Source organism: Callorhinus ursinus, unplaced genomic scaffold (assembly GCF_003265705.2).
Source record: "Callorhinus ursinus isolate GAN/ISIS: 27379988/994484 unplaced genomic scaffold, GSC_fseal_2.0 scaffold13, whole genome shotgun sequence".
NCBI classification, from domain to species: domain Eukaryota; kingdom Metazoa; phylum Chordata; class Mammalia; order Carnivora; family Otariidae; genus Callorhinus; species Callorhinus ursinus.
In genome coordinates, this window is record NW_027397075.1 from 15,819,362 (window position 1) to 15,831,946 (window position 12,585).

Genomic DNA, 12,585 nt, shown 5'->3' on the forward strand with positions numbered 1-12,585 from the left:
CGGGTCTGGGGTCGCGCGCCGCGCCGGCTCGCGTGGGGGTCTGGCGCCGCGGCCCTTTGAGGTGGCACCTCATGCGGCTTTATTGCGCTTCCCCGGGCTGGCGTACCCTTCCACGCGGTTTGCTGGCCGTGGCCTTTCCCCTCCAGCGCCGGCTTCTGGCCGCGGGTCGGTCTTTCTGTGGCGTGGTTTGCCTCTCTCCGCTTGTTGCGTTGCGCTCTGCTCAGGGTACCGTCTTTACCCGTGGTGTGTGCGGTAAATATTGCCGTTCGGGGTGCCTTTGACGAACGCAAGTCTCCGTTTTAGTATAGAAAAATAAATCAGCCTTTTACGGGTAGTGCTTTTGTGCCCTGTTTGAGGAATCCTTCTCTACCCCTAATAAGTCTCCCACATTTTCCCCAATGGTTTTAAAGTTTCCATTTTAACATTGTTTTTAATTGGGTTTGGAATAGATTTAGGGCGGTGTAAGGAGGCTACGTGCTTTTCTTCATCAGGGGGAAAACCTGCAGTGCTAGTGCCATTTATTGAGGTAGTGTCTTTTCCCTAAGGGCACCTGCCACACTTAAAAAAATCTGGATATGCACGAGTGTCTTTATTAATTGGCTTTATCATAATGCTCACACCGGGTGTCCTGGATCAGATCAGATATCTTACTGACGACTCCCTAGTTATACTAAGCATGATGAGTCCCCCACAGCCTTTACCCCCCAGGGAAACAGAGAGAACCAATGGAAATTTTTCCGACGTGAGTGGCCCAACAGAACATATGTGAGGAATGAAGAAAAGGGACTTTTCTCTACTTATAAAGGGGAAGAGGCAGCTGTCCTTCTCCCCTCTTCAAAGGGTCTCCCCACTCCAGTCCTTTGGTATGTTAATGAGTTTCTCCTGGGGCCAGACTGCCCCAGTGTCTCTTGGCTACACTTTTAGGACCTAGCGATGTCTCCAAATTCCTGGGCCTCACTCCCTGAAGTGTAAATACGTGGGAAGAGAACACTCTATTCTCCCCAATACCTAGGCACCTAATCCAAGTCTATAACTACTTGGCCCTCTTAGAGAGAAAAGGGAAGTTATACTTCCGGACCAGAGCAATTAACTGGACAAATAAATGGCTGCAGATCTAATCCTCATAGTAGGTGAAGGGGCTAAGAGGAAGGCTTTTTACAAGAGCACTGGGAAATTGAGGGGATTTCCCTACAGCTTCTCTCTGGCATCTTTATTCTCTGTCATTGTTTCATTGCTCTCCATTTTTGTGCTGGTACCACACAGTCTCAATTACAATATCCTTAAAATAACTCTGTGATATTTAGTTGGACAGCTACCTCCACCTTTTTGTTATGTTGAAAAGCGTTAGCCATTTATTCTTCAGTAAAATTTTATTTTTTTTTAAAGATTTTATTTATTTATTCATGAGAGACAGAGGAGGAGAGAGAGAGAGAGAGAAGCAGAGGGAGAGGCAGGCTCCCAAGGAGCAGGGAGCCCGACATGGGACTCGATCCCAGGACCCTGGGATCATGACCTGAGCCAAAGGCAGATGCTTAACCATCTGAGCCACCCAGGCGCCCTCTTCAGTAAAATTTTACAACCAGATCAAGTTTCACCAAAACAAACCCATAGGGGTTTTTATTTTTTATTTTTATTGATTTGTTTTAAAGATTTTATTTATTTGACAGAGAACGAGGGAACACAGCCGGGGGAGTGGGAGAGGGAGAAGCAGGCCTCCTGCTGAGCAGGGAGCCCGATTTGGGGCCGATCCCAGGACCCTGGGATCATGACCTGAGCCGAAGGCAGACGCTTAAGGACTGAGCCACCCAGGCGCCCCCAGACCCATACCTGTTTTTAAGAGAATTGGATTTAATCTGTAAGTCACTTTGGGGAGAACAGACCAGATACTTTTTTTTTTTTGAGAGCACGCGCAAAGGGAGAGGGAGAATCTTTCTTTAAAAGATTTTATTTATTTTTGCGAGAGAGACAGAGAGAGCACACGAGTGAGGGGAGGGGCAGAGGGAGAAGCTGACTCCCGGTTGAATGGGTAGCCCAAATGCGGAGCTCGATCCCGGGACCCTGGGATCATGACCTGAGGCGAAGGGAGATGCTTCACCAACTGAGCCACCCAGGCGCCCCTACTTATTTTATTTTGTTGCAGTTTAGTCTCCAGAATATATGGGTCTTGGGCTCTAGAATAAATTCAGGGTTGGAACTTTTCTGACTCCGCCGTTCGGACAACTCGCTTGGACCACTCCTGCCCGTCTCCTCCAGGGCGGAGTTTCGGTCCCTATTCCGCCCCAGAAACTACATTTCCCAGCAGGCTCAAAGGCCCGCACCGACGCACTTCCTCCCGGCGTCCCCCGCGGCGGGAAGGAGCCGAGCGGGCTCGAGGCCGACGCGACCAGCCTTCGTCGTCGCCACCGCCGCCGCCGCCGCCGCCACCGCCGCCGCCGCCGCCGCCGCCACCGCTCTGAGAGGAGTCACCGCGGCCGTCCCTGCCGCCCTCGCCGGCCACCATGTCCGCCCAGGCGCAGATGCGGGCCCTGTTGGACCAGCTCATGGGCACGGCCCGGGACGGTGAGTCGGAGCGGCCGGACAGGCGAGGGGTTGGGGCGGGAGTGAGGCGAGGCCGCCGGGCGGCCTGAGGCGGGGGCCGCGACCGTCTGCGCCTGCGCCTGCGCCGGACACCCTCCCCTCCCCCGCGCGCCGACCGCAGGCGCCGGGCCTTTGTCTGAGCCGGTTCGCCTTGGGAGCGGCCGCGGCCGGGTTCTCCCTCGCTGGCGGTGGGTCCCTGGCGGGCTCCTCCCTCGGAGCCCGAGTCGTCGGTGGGGCTTTAGCCCCTTCCCCCTTTGCCGTCCTGCGACTTTCTCCCCGTCCCGCGGCCCGGAGCCGCTCGGGGAGCCGGGGAGTCGGCGAAAGGCTGGCGCCAGCGTGGGCTCCACATCGCTGGCAGCCGGGTGGCGGAGCTCCTCCGAGGCTCCTCGGGAAAGGAGCTACCTACAACCCGAGGGAGCCGGATGGGCCCGGAAACCCCGGCCGTTCCTGTTCTGCACCAAGAGCAGCCGTAAATTGAGCTTTTCTAACGTGGGTTCCTGCCGAGTGCCTTTCCAGCCCCCTTCCCCTCCCAGCCACACAGGAGAGCCTCTGTTTAGCTAGCACTTGGCAGTCGTTAGGTAGGTCGTACAATGACGGTTGTAGGGAGGAGTGAAAGATCATCATGATGGTTGTCTCAGGAGAAAGCGGTTGCACCTTTGCAAAACTATATACCTGCTGTGGTTTGTGTTTTCTTTTCTACTGAAGTAATGAAGTTGTAAGTTCACATTGGCACATTCGCAGGGCTGTGCAGATTCTTTGCACTTTATTTCATAGGTGAATAAGTGCTTTTGTATATTGAGTTGCTTTTGAATTGCTTCCCATATTTTTATTTCATACAAACTGAACAATTGTGGCCCCTCTATTTTATTTATAAAGGTTCAGTGTATCTTTGCCTGCCTACATCAATCTGCAAGGGAGTTGCAGAAAAGCCTCATGTTCATCGAGCCGTGAGTCACAACCAATTTCTAAGCTGTTATAACAAAAAAGTGTTTGCTTTTTTTCACAAATAACTTTAAAAGTGTAGTTTAGAAAGAAAACATTTTCAATAAAAAGACACAACATTAATCCTGGATGCTTGCAAATCCTAAAATATATTCCTCCTTTAGTATTACACAGCTCTGTGTATACACAGATTAGCTTTAAAATTTGTCACATTCCACTTTGCCTTTACTTTTATGTATCATTCCCCTGACTTCCTTACTGCAGGTTGGGCAAGAAAACTTTTCCTTTAAAACTTTTCAACAGCGGGCATAAAATTCTGCAGCTGAGGTCTTGAAGAATGCAGATGGGTACAGTATGTGTTGGAACTCACAGTGTGTATTGACTAACCTAGTTCCCCCCCTTTTTTTTTCTCCTTTGGTATTGTCTTGTTAAAAGTGACTCCCAGGTGCCAACTTTCTTTTTTAAGGGTGGGGGTGAAGGGGATAGGAAGATTAGGTCTAGATTATTTATCAGTCAGTGGTAGAGTTTGAAAGCTTTCTTCTTCATGTGATTTTGGGCAAAATACTGCCTATGCATTTGTCCATAGCAAAATGATTAGATTAATATGTAGCTTCTGTTGGTGGAAACTACCAGCTATAAGTCATACGTGGTGATTTCATGGCCCTCTGATTAGCGTGGGTTTTGGTATTACTGCCCACATATATGTGTGGGGTTAATGGCCTTTTGGTGCTCAGCCTCTTCAGATTCCTTGACTTCTTTGGCACAATGATGGAGTCAGATCTCATTAAGTGTGATTCTTCATAATACATTTAGCATCAAAAAACATCCGTATTCCGCTCCAGTTGTAAATATCTCTAGATCAGCTTTTCATTGTATTTGGTAGTCTGCCAATCATCCAGGTGAATTGTCGTACCAGATATGCTTTGGTGTTTAACGTGATAATATTGTCTTATTTAAAACCACAAATGAATTTCAGGAGACGAAACCAGACAGAGGGTCAAGTTTACAGATGACCGTGTCTGCAAGAGTCACCTTCTGGACTGCTGCCCTCATGATATCCTGGCTGGGACGGTAGGTGTATTCGGGGTTGGGGGACTATCAAAGAACACTCAGACTTGGGAGCTGTGTAGGCAGGGAAGGTTGAATTCTGTTTTTCTTTACCAGGCAGAAATCACCTACTGCCTTTCAAATGATAGATTGTTAGTTTGGTGGAATTTTGTTACGGGGTATACTTCACTGCTATAAAAATTTCTTTTTGTAACTTACCATATTTTTGTAGAATCGTTTAGATGGAGGAATAATATTCACAGCTAAGTAGTATGAGAAGTTTCATTTGGCCAAACCAAAAAAGTATGCTTCAGTTCAGCCTATAGTTCTTTGAAAATTCTGGATTGGTGGGTTAGTTTTCATGTCGAACATATGTTAGTGCTAGACTTTTGATCTAATGAGGTACTTTTTTTTTGGTGGGCAGCAATGCAAGGTTTATTGAGTGATAGCCGAGTGATAGTACAAAGTTCCTGAGGAGGGAGGGGATCCGAGAGGGTTGCCCTAACAAGACACATTTCTTACCCAATTCTCAGGTTTTTAATAGATCAGTTGGGTATAACACTGAGTTTTACCCTTTCGAGAAATCAACACATGATCCAATGAGTATCGATCCCTAAAATTTTATGTTCACTTTAGAAGAATCAAATAGATAAATGCTAGTTTTATGTAATGTACGTTTATTCAAAATCAGATAGGATTGGGGCGCCTGGGTGGCTCAGTCGTTAAGCGTCTGCCTTCGGCTTGGGTCATGATTCCAGGGTCCTGGGATCAAGCCCCAGATGGGGCTTCCTGCTCCGCGGGGAGCCTGCTTCTCCCTGTCCCGCTCCCCCTGCTTGTGTTTCCTCTCTCGCTGTGTCTCTCTCTGTCAAAATAAATAAATAAAATCTGAAAAAAACAAAAACAAAATCAGATAGGATTGAAGAAGACTAAAGGCTGGAGAATTATCTACCATGATTCAGCCACATAGAGAAAAGGAGTCCTGTAAATACCACCACCATTACACCATTTTCAGATTACGCAGCCACTTCATGGAATATAAAAGCGTCTGCTCATTTTAAGGGTCAAATGTGCATCCACTAGGGAACATTTTCTTCATGATTAATTGTTGCTTTTCTCATTACCATTGTGAGGGGAGCAGCCTGTGGAAAACTGCACATATGTATTAGATCTTCTCAGGCTGATTCTACAGAGGGCAAATAGGAAATGAATGTCAAACACCGTACCTTTTGTTACCTGAAGTTTTGCCTGTAGTTTGACCTGGAATAGGGATATGTTTTGCTGTGGATTGTTGTGGGTACCGTCAATGTAGTTTAATGGCTTCCGCTAGTTAAAAGCAGTTCTGCTGAAGGAAAATCCTGTAGGGGAGGCATCATAACCTGGAATTGTTGATGGATCTTAGTGGGAGAAGCCAAGGAGCAGAGGGAGGGAAGTGCACGAGTGTGAAGCATTTCAGTTTTTTGAGGGAGGGCCGGGGGGTGGGGTGTCAGATCCCTGGGTAGCATTGTTCCAGAATGCGGGTGAGAAAAATAACCAGAATGGGGGCATTTCCTACAAATATTTATTGTGTTAGTTACAAATTAACTCATCAAATATTTATTGAACACCTGCTGTGTGCCAGGCACTGGGGATATGGTGCCAGGAAGATAAAGTCTTTACTTTATCCAGTGGAGGAAGAGGATAGACAATAAATGAATAGATAACGGGTTGTTTTAGGCAGAGTGATAAAGGGTTTCTTTTTTTTTTTTTTTTAAGATTTTATTTATTTATGTGACAGAGAGACACAGCCAGAGAAGGAACATAAGCAGGGGGAGTGGGAGAGGGAGAAGCAGGCTTCCCACGGAGCAGGGAGCCTGATGCGGGGCTCGATCCCAGGACCCCGGGATCATGACCTGAGCCGAAGGCAGCCACTTAACCGACTGAGCCACCCAGGCGCCCCTGATAAAGGGTTTCTCAGGGACATTGGAGCAGAGACTTGAATGGTGAGAAAGAATGTGCACAGTTTGGGGTTAGAATGCCCTGGGTGAAAGATAGAGCTGGGAGACAGCAGGCATGCTGCTGGCTTGTCTGGAGTGGTGAGAGTGAAGGGGAGAGGTAGGAGAGGCAGGCAGAAGCTGTGGAATCAGATGAGTTGTGAGAAGCCATGGACTGAGCAGGTTGGCCAGGGATGGCTCGGCAAGGGGAATCTAAGAAGCCGACTAAGGAGGAGGAAACCCAGGACAGTCCATATACCTGTGAAGATGCAAGTGAACTTGTCAGGGGCTGCTGAGGGTCGATTAGGATGAGGGTTAGGAAATTGGATGGGGGTGGTTGTAAAAGGTGAGCCTCACTGGTTTGGGCTCCGTGGAAGTGGGAAGTGAGGAGTGGAGTTGAATGATGGGTCTTCTGATGAGTTTGTGTTTTGTGTAAAATTGAAATGGAATGAATGTGATTAAATTTTTAAAGCAAAGTGGCTAAATGAAGGTTGTAACCTTCAGTCTTCTAAGGATTGCTCCAGGCCCAAGCTGTTGCTCAAAACCATCTCCTGTCATTGGTAGGGGTGAGGCAAGGAGGAATGGAAGTTACAGTTTTATTGAGGCTTCATGGGAAAATACAGTATTGGTTAGTTTGGGAGAGTAAGATAGCTGGAGGGAATGTAGTGTAACAAGTTACACTTGTCTTCGTGGAAACACTTTTGTTTTCCAAACCTTCTGGAAGGAGCCTTTAGTACCCTTCCCTGTCAGCAGTGTGAGACCACTAGAGGGTAGAGAACACAGGGGTTTGTTTGGTAAAAAAAGATCTGACACTGGATTTAACAGCCACTTAAAATCTTTTGGAAGAGGACTTACTGTAGTATTTCAACTCTGTGTGGTATTAGCTGCCAGGGGAATTGGCCAGTACTTCCCTACCTCCTTGGCAAAACTGAAAATATACAGTCGGAGAGTAACCATGGAACCCAGCCCTGTCCTCTGCTTGGCATTAGCCGTGGCTGCTTGAGAGTTCTCACCCAAAGGAAGGCTAGCAGTGAATTTTTGCTTCATGGATGGTTCACTAATGTCAAAAGTTTCTTGACAGTGAAGTTTCTAGAATGGAAATTTATTTGTATTTAAAATGCTTAGTAGTTAAGGTTTTAGTGCTTACTTCCCCTGGTGGTAGGTCTTCTTTGAGATACAGAGCTTTCATTAGCTTTTAAGCGTTTCTGGTGTTTGTCAGTTATTTTGCAGCTATGGTGCTTGCTTTTCATTTGTGGAGACTGTATATTTTAAAGAATCATACTGATACTTAAAAGAGTGAACGAAGCAAAAGTTGTCAGCAATATAGGGACAGCGGTTCTGGCTACAACTTTGGCATACAGAATTACGGTTGCCCTACCTCTGGATCCCCCCATGTAACCAACATACATGAACTCATATGACTTTACAGTAGGAATAATGAAGGAGAAAAGAGGTCTTTAGCATTTAAATGCAGAAGTTGATCCTTGATCAAAATGAAGATGAGCTCCACACTAAGGAGCCCACTGTTGGTTCTGTCACTGTTTTTACTAAAGGATGTTTTGGTAGTGAACGTGGCATGCGCCTTCTGTGAGACTAGGGCCCAAGAGTCAGGTTACTACCAGCCTCCCTAATTTGCCTAAAATGTTAAGGACTTTATAATCCATGAAGTTTTTGAACTCATTTTGGATGTAGTTGTCGTTTGAGCTTAAAGGAGGCCCTGGACTCCATCATTCTCTGTTTACTAGTTAGGTAGACACATGTTTTGGTCCAAGTGCTTGGACTTGGTGTCTCCTCATTGTGATGCTGGGTTTTGTTAACTTGCACTGTATGACTTGATAGCATGATCCTTAGCATACAGACTTTCCTTTTGCTCTCTTGATGGCCAGAGGTGGAGGGTGCTGTCACAGAATCCTGCACTCAGAATTTAGTTAAGACATGTGCTCTGTTGTCTAATTGTTCTACATGTGCTTACAAACACATAGTAGCACATCAGGCTAATCTTACTGGTGACACAGGTCATTTGTTTTCGTGAAACAACCTTTTGTTTCTCAAATGGGGCAACTGAGTGGCCCGATTCTAGGTCTCCAGTTACATCCAGGGTCATTTACTAGGTTAGGAGAATGGAGGATTTTTTTTTTTTTGGCTCTAAAGTGGCCTATTCTGCTTTATGCCTTCTGGTATACAAAGAGATGCACGAAGCCAAGTGGTGTTAGGTTGTGTTGTAATTGCCAAAACCTGATTGCTATCTGCTCTTTTCCTTTTCCTTGCCCCTGCACCTTAGGCATTTGAGCATCCTGACTAGTGAAGGTTGCAGGAAGGAATGCCTAGAAATTTGTTGCTGTTGATGATACTCTTGTTTTCTGGCCTTTTCCTTGCAACCTCTCCCCTCCCCCATGCTGCTGTTCACTGAGTAGATGTTTCTCCTTTTTTTTTTTTTTTTTTTGATTTTTTTTTTTTTTTTACTTACTTAGAGCTTGAATGGGGAGTAGGGGCAGAGGGAAAGGGAGAGAGAATCCCAGGCTGGCTTCCCGCTGAGTGTGGAGCCTGCCATGGGGCTCTATCCCACAACCCTGAGATCATGACCTGAGCAGAAATCAAGAGTTGGACAGTCAGCTGACTGATCTACCCAGGTGCCTTACTGAATAGACTTTTCTTTTTTGACTGATGCAAAAATAAAACTAGCAAAAGCTAAATAATATGGTTTTCATTATTAGTCCAGTTATCTCTGGGTCTGAAAGAGACAAACCTTCACACTTAAATGTATCAAAATGTCGTATTAACTTGGTAGTAAAAGAAAAATAAGGGTTTTTGGCTATATGCTCTTTCTTAATATTTTTATTACAGTTTACTATTCAAAAAGGTATTTATTTTGTTGACAGTTGGAACACCAGGTCATGTGCTTTCTACAGTGGGTAAATGTTCATGTGTAAACTTTTGTTTCTTTCTCACAGCGCATGGATTTAGGAGAATGTACCAAAATCCACGACTTGGCCCTCCGAGCAGATTATGAGATTGCAAGTAAAGAAAGGGACCTGTTTTTTGAATTAGATGTAAGTTTTATTTTGTGTTAATCTGTCCCTACTGTGAAGAGCCAAATATCAACTAACAAGAATAATGTAACATTTGTAAGTTATGAAGCAGAATAACAAAAGAGAGAACTTGTTATTCCACCACTAGGGCTGAGAGCTAGAACATAGCCAGTAACATGTGGTATGTACCTGTAAGTCTACCACCCCAACACTATTGTGCATTTTGTATGTTTCATTTCCCTTCTTTTTTTTTTAAGATTATTTATTTATTTATTTATGAGAGACATAGAGAGGCAGAGGCAGATGTGGGACTCGATCCCAGGACCCTGGGATCATGACCTGAGCCAAAGGCAGCCGCTTAACCGACTGAGCCACCCAGGCATCCCATGTCTCATTTCCTTTTAAAAGTGTTATTACATATTTTTATGATTCCTTGAACTTTTTATTTTTGCTTGTTTTTAAGCCTTAGAAGAATAGTTTCATAGCACAGTCTTGAATAACGGTTTTCATTCAATATTATATTTTTGTTTACCCATTTTGTTGGGTATGGTTTATTCTCATTGCTGCTTGAGTATTCCACAAACTCTCTAGTCATTATTTGGGTTGATTCTAGGTTGTGGGGGTTTTTTGGTTTTGTTTTGTTTTGCTGTTACAAACAGTATTATGAATGTTCTTGAATATGTTCTTGGTGTACGCGTATTAGATTTATTTAGGGTCTATTCCGAGGGGGAGGACTTGCTGGCTTACAGGGATTGCATATGTTCATCCTTGCAAGATAGTTTTGTAATGGTGTCCTTTTTCTCTCTGGTTTCTGTTGTTGATAAAGCCGTGGTATCAATTTATACCCCAAAGTAGAATTTTTGCAATTCAGTGGTTATAAAATGGAATTTCACAACTTTTTTTTAAATTGTTGCCTCCCAAAAGAACCCTTTAAAGAATTTTCTTCCTGATTCGTCCCCTACCCTTCTATGAAATTTTGTTACCACAGAACCCTGCATATTACCTTAATGTGCTATGGTTTTCCAGGTCACAAACTGTTGATATCTAAGGTTTTTTTTTTCACCCTTTAACAGCAGTTTTCACCTCTTTCCCCATTGAGAGTACAGGGTCTCTCTATTTGTTTTTTCTTTTCCCTAATCCTCCATCACTAGTATGATCAAAGGTCAGTGAAGAGGTTTGGTGGCATTCAGGTTCCTAAGTAAAGACTGGGAAGGGACAGAGCTCGGTGTGAGGAAGCCAAGGAAAGGCATCTCCTCCTCACCAGAGGACATTTTATTTTGTTTTATTTTATTTATTTATTTATTTTTTAATCAAAGGACATTTTAAAGGATGTGTTGTAGCCGTAGTAAACTGTTTTTAAATCAGTAGTCTTAAAAGCGATTAAAGTGGATTCTTTTTCAGATTCATTCTTTAACCACAGTGTGTTCTCAGTGTTGAATCTTTGAATTAACTAAAAATGCCTTTAGCAACAGTTTGACTAACAGAAGAGGCTTGGAAAGGGAATTTTTCTATATTGTGAGTTTTAATTCTTCAGTAACGTGCAGATGCTTATGCAAAGAGGCCATTACTTTGGGACGTCAGGTTTCAGAGACTGACATGTACACAGGTGTATTGAAATCTCAGGTTTAGTAATGTTTTCTGGATCAGAAGTCTTAGCATTTCTACTAAATCAGAATATCAGTGCATTTTTTATTTTTTAAGATTTTATTTGTCAGAGGGGGAGAGAGAGACAGAGAGCAAGCACAGGCAGGGGGAGCAGCAGGCTCCCCGTGTAGCAAGGAGCCCAATGCAGGACTCAGTCCCAGGACCCTGGGATCATGACCCGAGCCAAAGGCAGCCACTTAACTGAGCCACTCAGGCGTCCGGTCAGTGCATTTTTTTAAATGACTGATGAATTTAAAGTTAGAAAACATTCATAGAAGAAATGGTGTCAGTGACTGAAACACACACAGTCATTTAGTATATTTTGAAGGAGGTGTGTTCAGCCAGTGTGCAGAAAGTGGGGTGTGTTTTTTTGTTGTTGTTTTTTTGTTTTTAATGAATATTATTGAAAACTATGCTTTAGCCAGTAGGAAAATACCCAGTTGGAGCCCCAGGAAATGAATTTTGTTTTGTCATCTTGATGCTATAAAGTCTAGAAGCTATGAGAGAAAGATGGGTACATTTGTCTGTATAAAAACTTAAAATTTAGCCTGTCAACAGTACCTGTACATGGGACGCCTGGTGGCTCAGTCTGAAGAGCATGTGACTCTTGATCTTGGGGTTGTGAGTTTAAGCCCTACGTTGGTTGTGAAAATGACTGAAAAAAAAGTTCCCATACGTACGATGAGAATAAACTGGGACAGGGTATTTACAGTGTTCATGATGATGAGCTAGTTACCTTTATATGTAAAATTTATCATAAGGGACATAGATGGCATCAATGGCTCAATAAAAAAATGGGCAAAGGATAGAAAAGGGCATTGCCTGGTGGGCATCTAATCCTATGGCTGGTGCTCACCGTCACTCAAAACTGAAGAAATGGGGGATTAAACGATCCTGCTACTCCTCCTGGGTAACTCAACATCTCAAGATGTGAAAACACATACCAGCATGGCCAGTTCTAAGATTATATCTCACTGATACGCTTGCATATGTACAAAGATACATTTGTTCTAGAATATTCCTTCAGCATTTATAACTGCAGAAAACAGGAACCAAATAAGCTTCCTCAGTAAGGGACTGCCTAAATCATAGTTGCTCTTTAGGATGGAATGATGTGTAACTGTGAAAGAGAATTGGGCCAGTTCACTGTATTGTTGATGTGAAATTACCTGCAAGGCAGATTAAGTGGATAAGCAAAGTGTGATATCATGTTTCCCTAGTGTTTGTTAATTTAACTTAATTTTTTAGGAGATCTTACTTGAGAGAACGCCGCACGCAGGAGTGGGCTTAGGGGCAGAAGGAGAGGGATAAGCAAGCTTCGCGCTGAGCAGAGCCAGAGGCAGGGCTGGATCTCACAAAGCCCTGAAATCATTACC

At 44.4% G+C, this 12,585-nt stretch overlaps 1 protein-coding gene across 3 annotated transcripts in view; it reads left to right on the top strand.

The window, feature by feature from the left end:
* Positions 1-2,362: 2,362 nt before the first annotated feature.
* Positions 2,363-12,585, top strand: part of LUC7L (LUC7 like) — a 36,224-nt gene continuing 26,001 nt past the window's right edge. Inside the window, exons 1-4 of one of the 3 annotated variants that reach the window (XM_025878172.2) lie at positions 2,363-2,559; positions 3,454-3,524; positions 4,496-4,590; positions 9,488-9,586. In XM_025878172.2, coding sequence (XP_025733957.1) covers positions 9,491-9,586 — 96 coding nt within the window. In that variant the 5' untranslated portion in view covers positions 2,363-2,559; positions 3,454-3,524; positions 4,496-4,590; positions 9,488-9,490. The remainder of the gene's footprint in view (positions 2,560-3,453; positions 3,525-4,495; positions 4,591-9,487; positions 9,587-12,585) is intronic. The other 2 variants (XM_025878170.2, XM_025878169.2) reach the window with 2 other exon arrangements.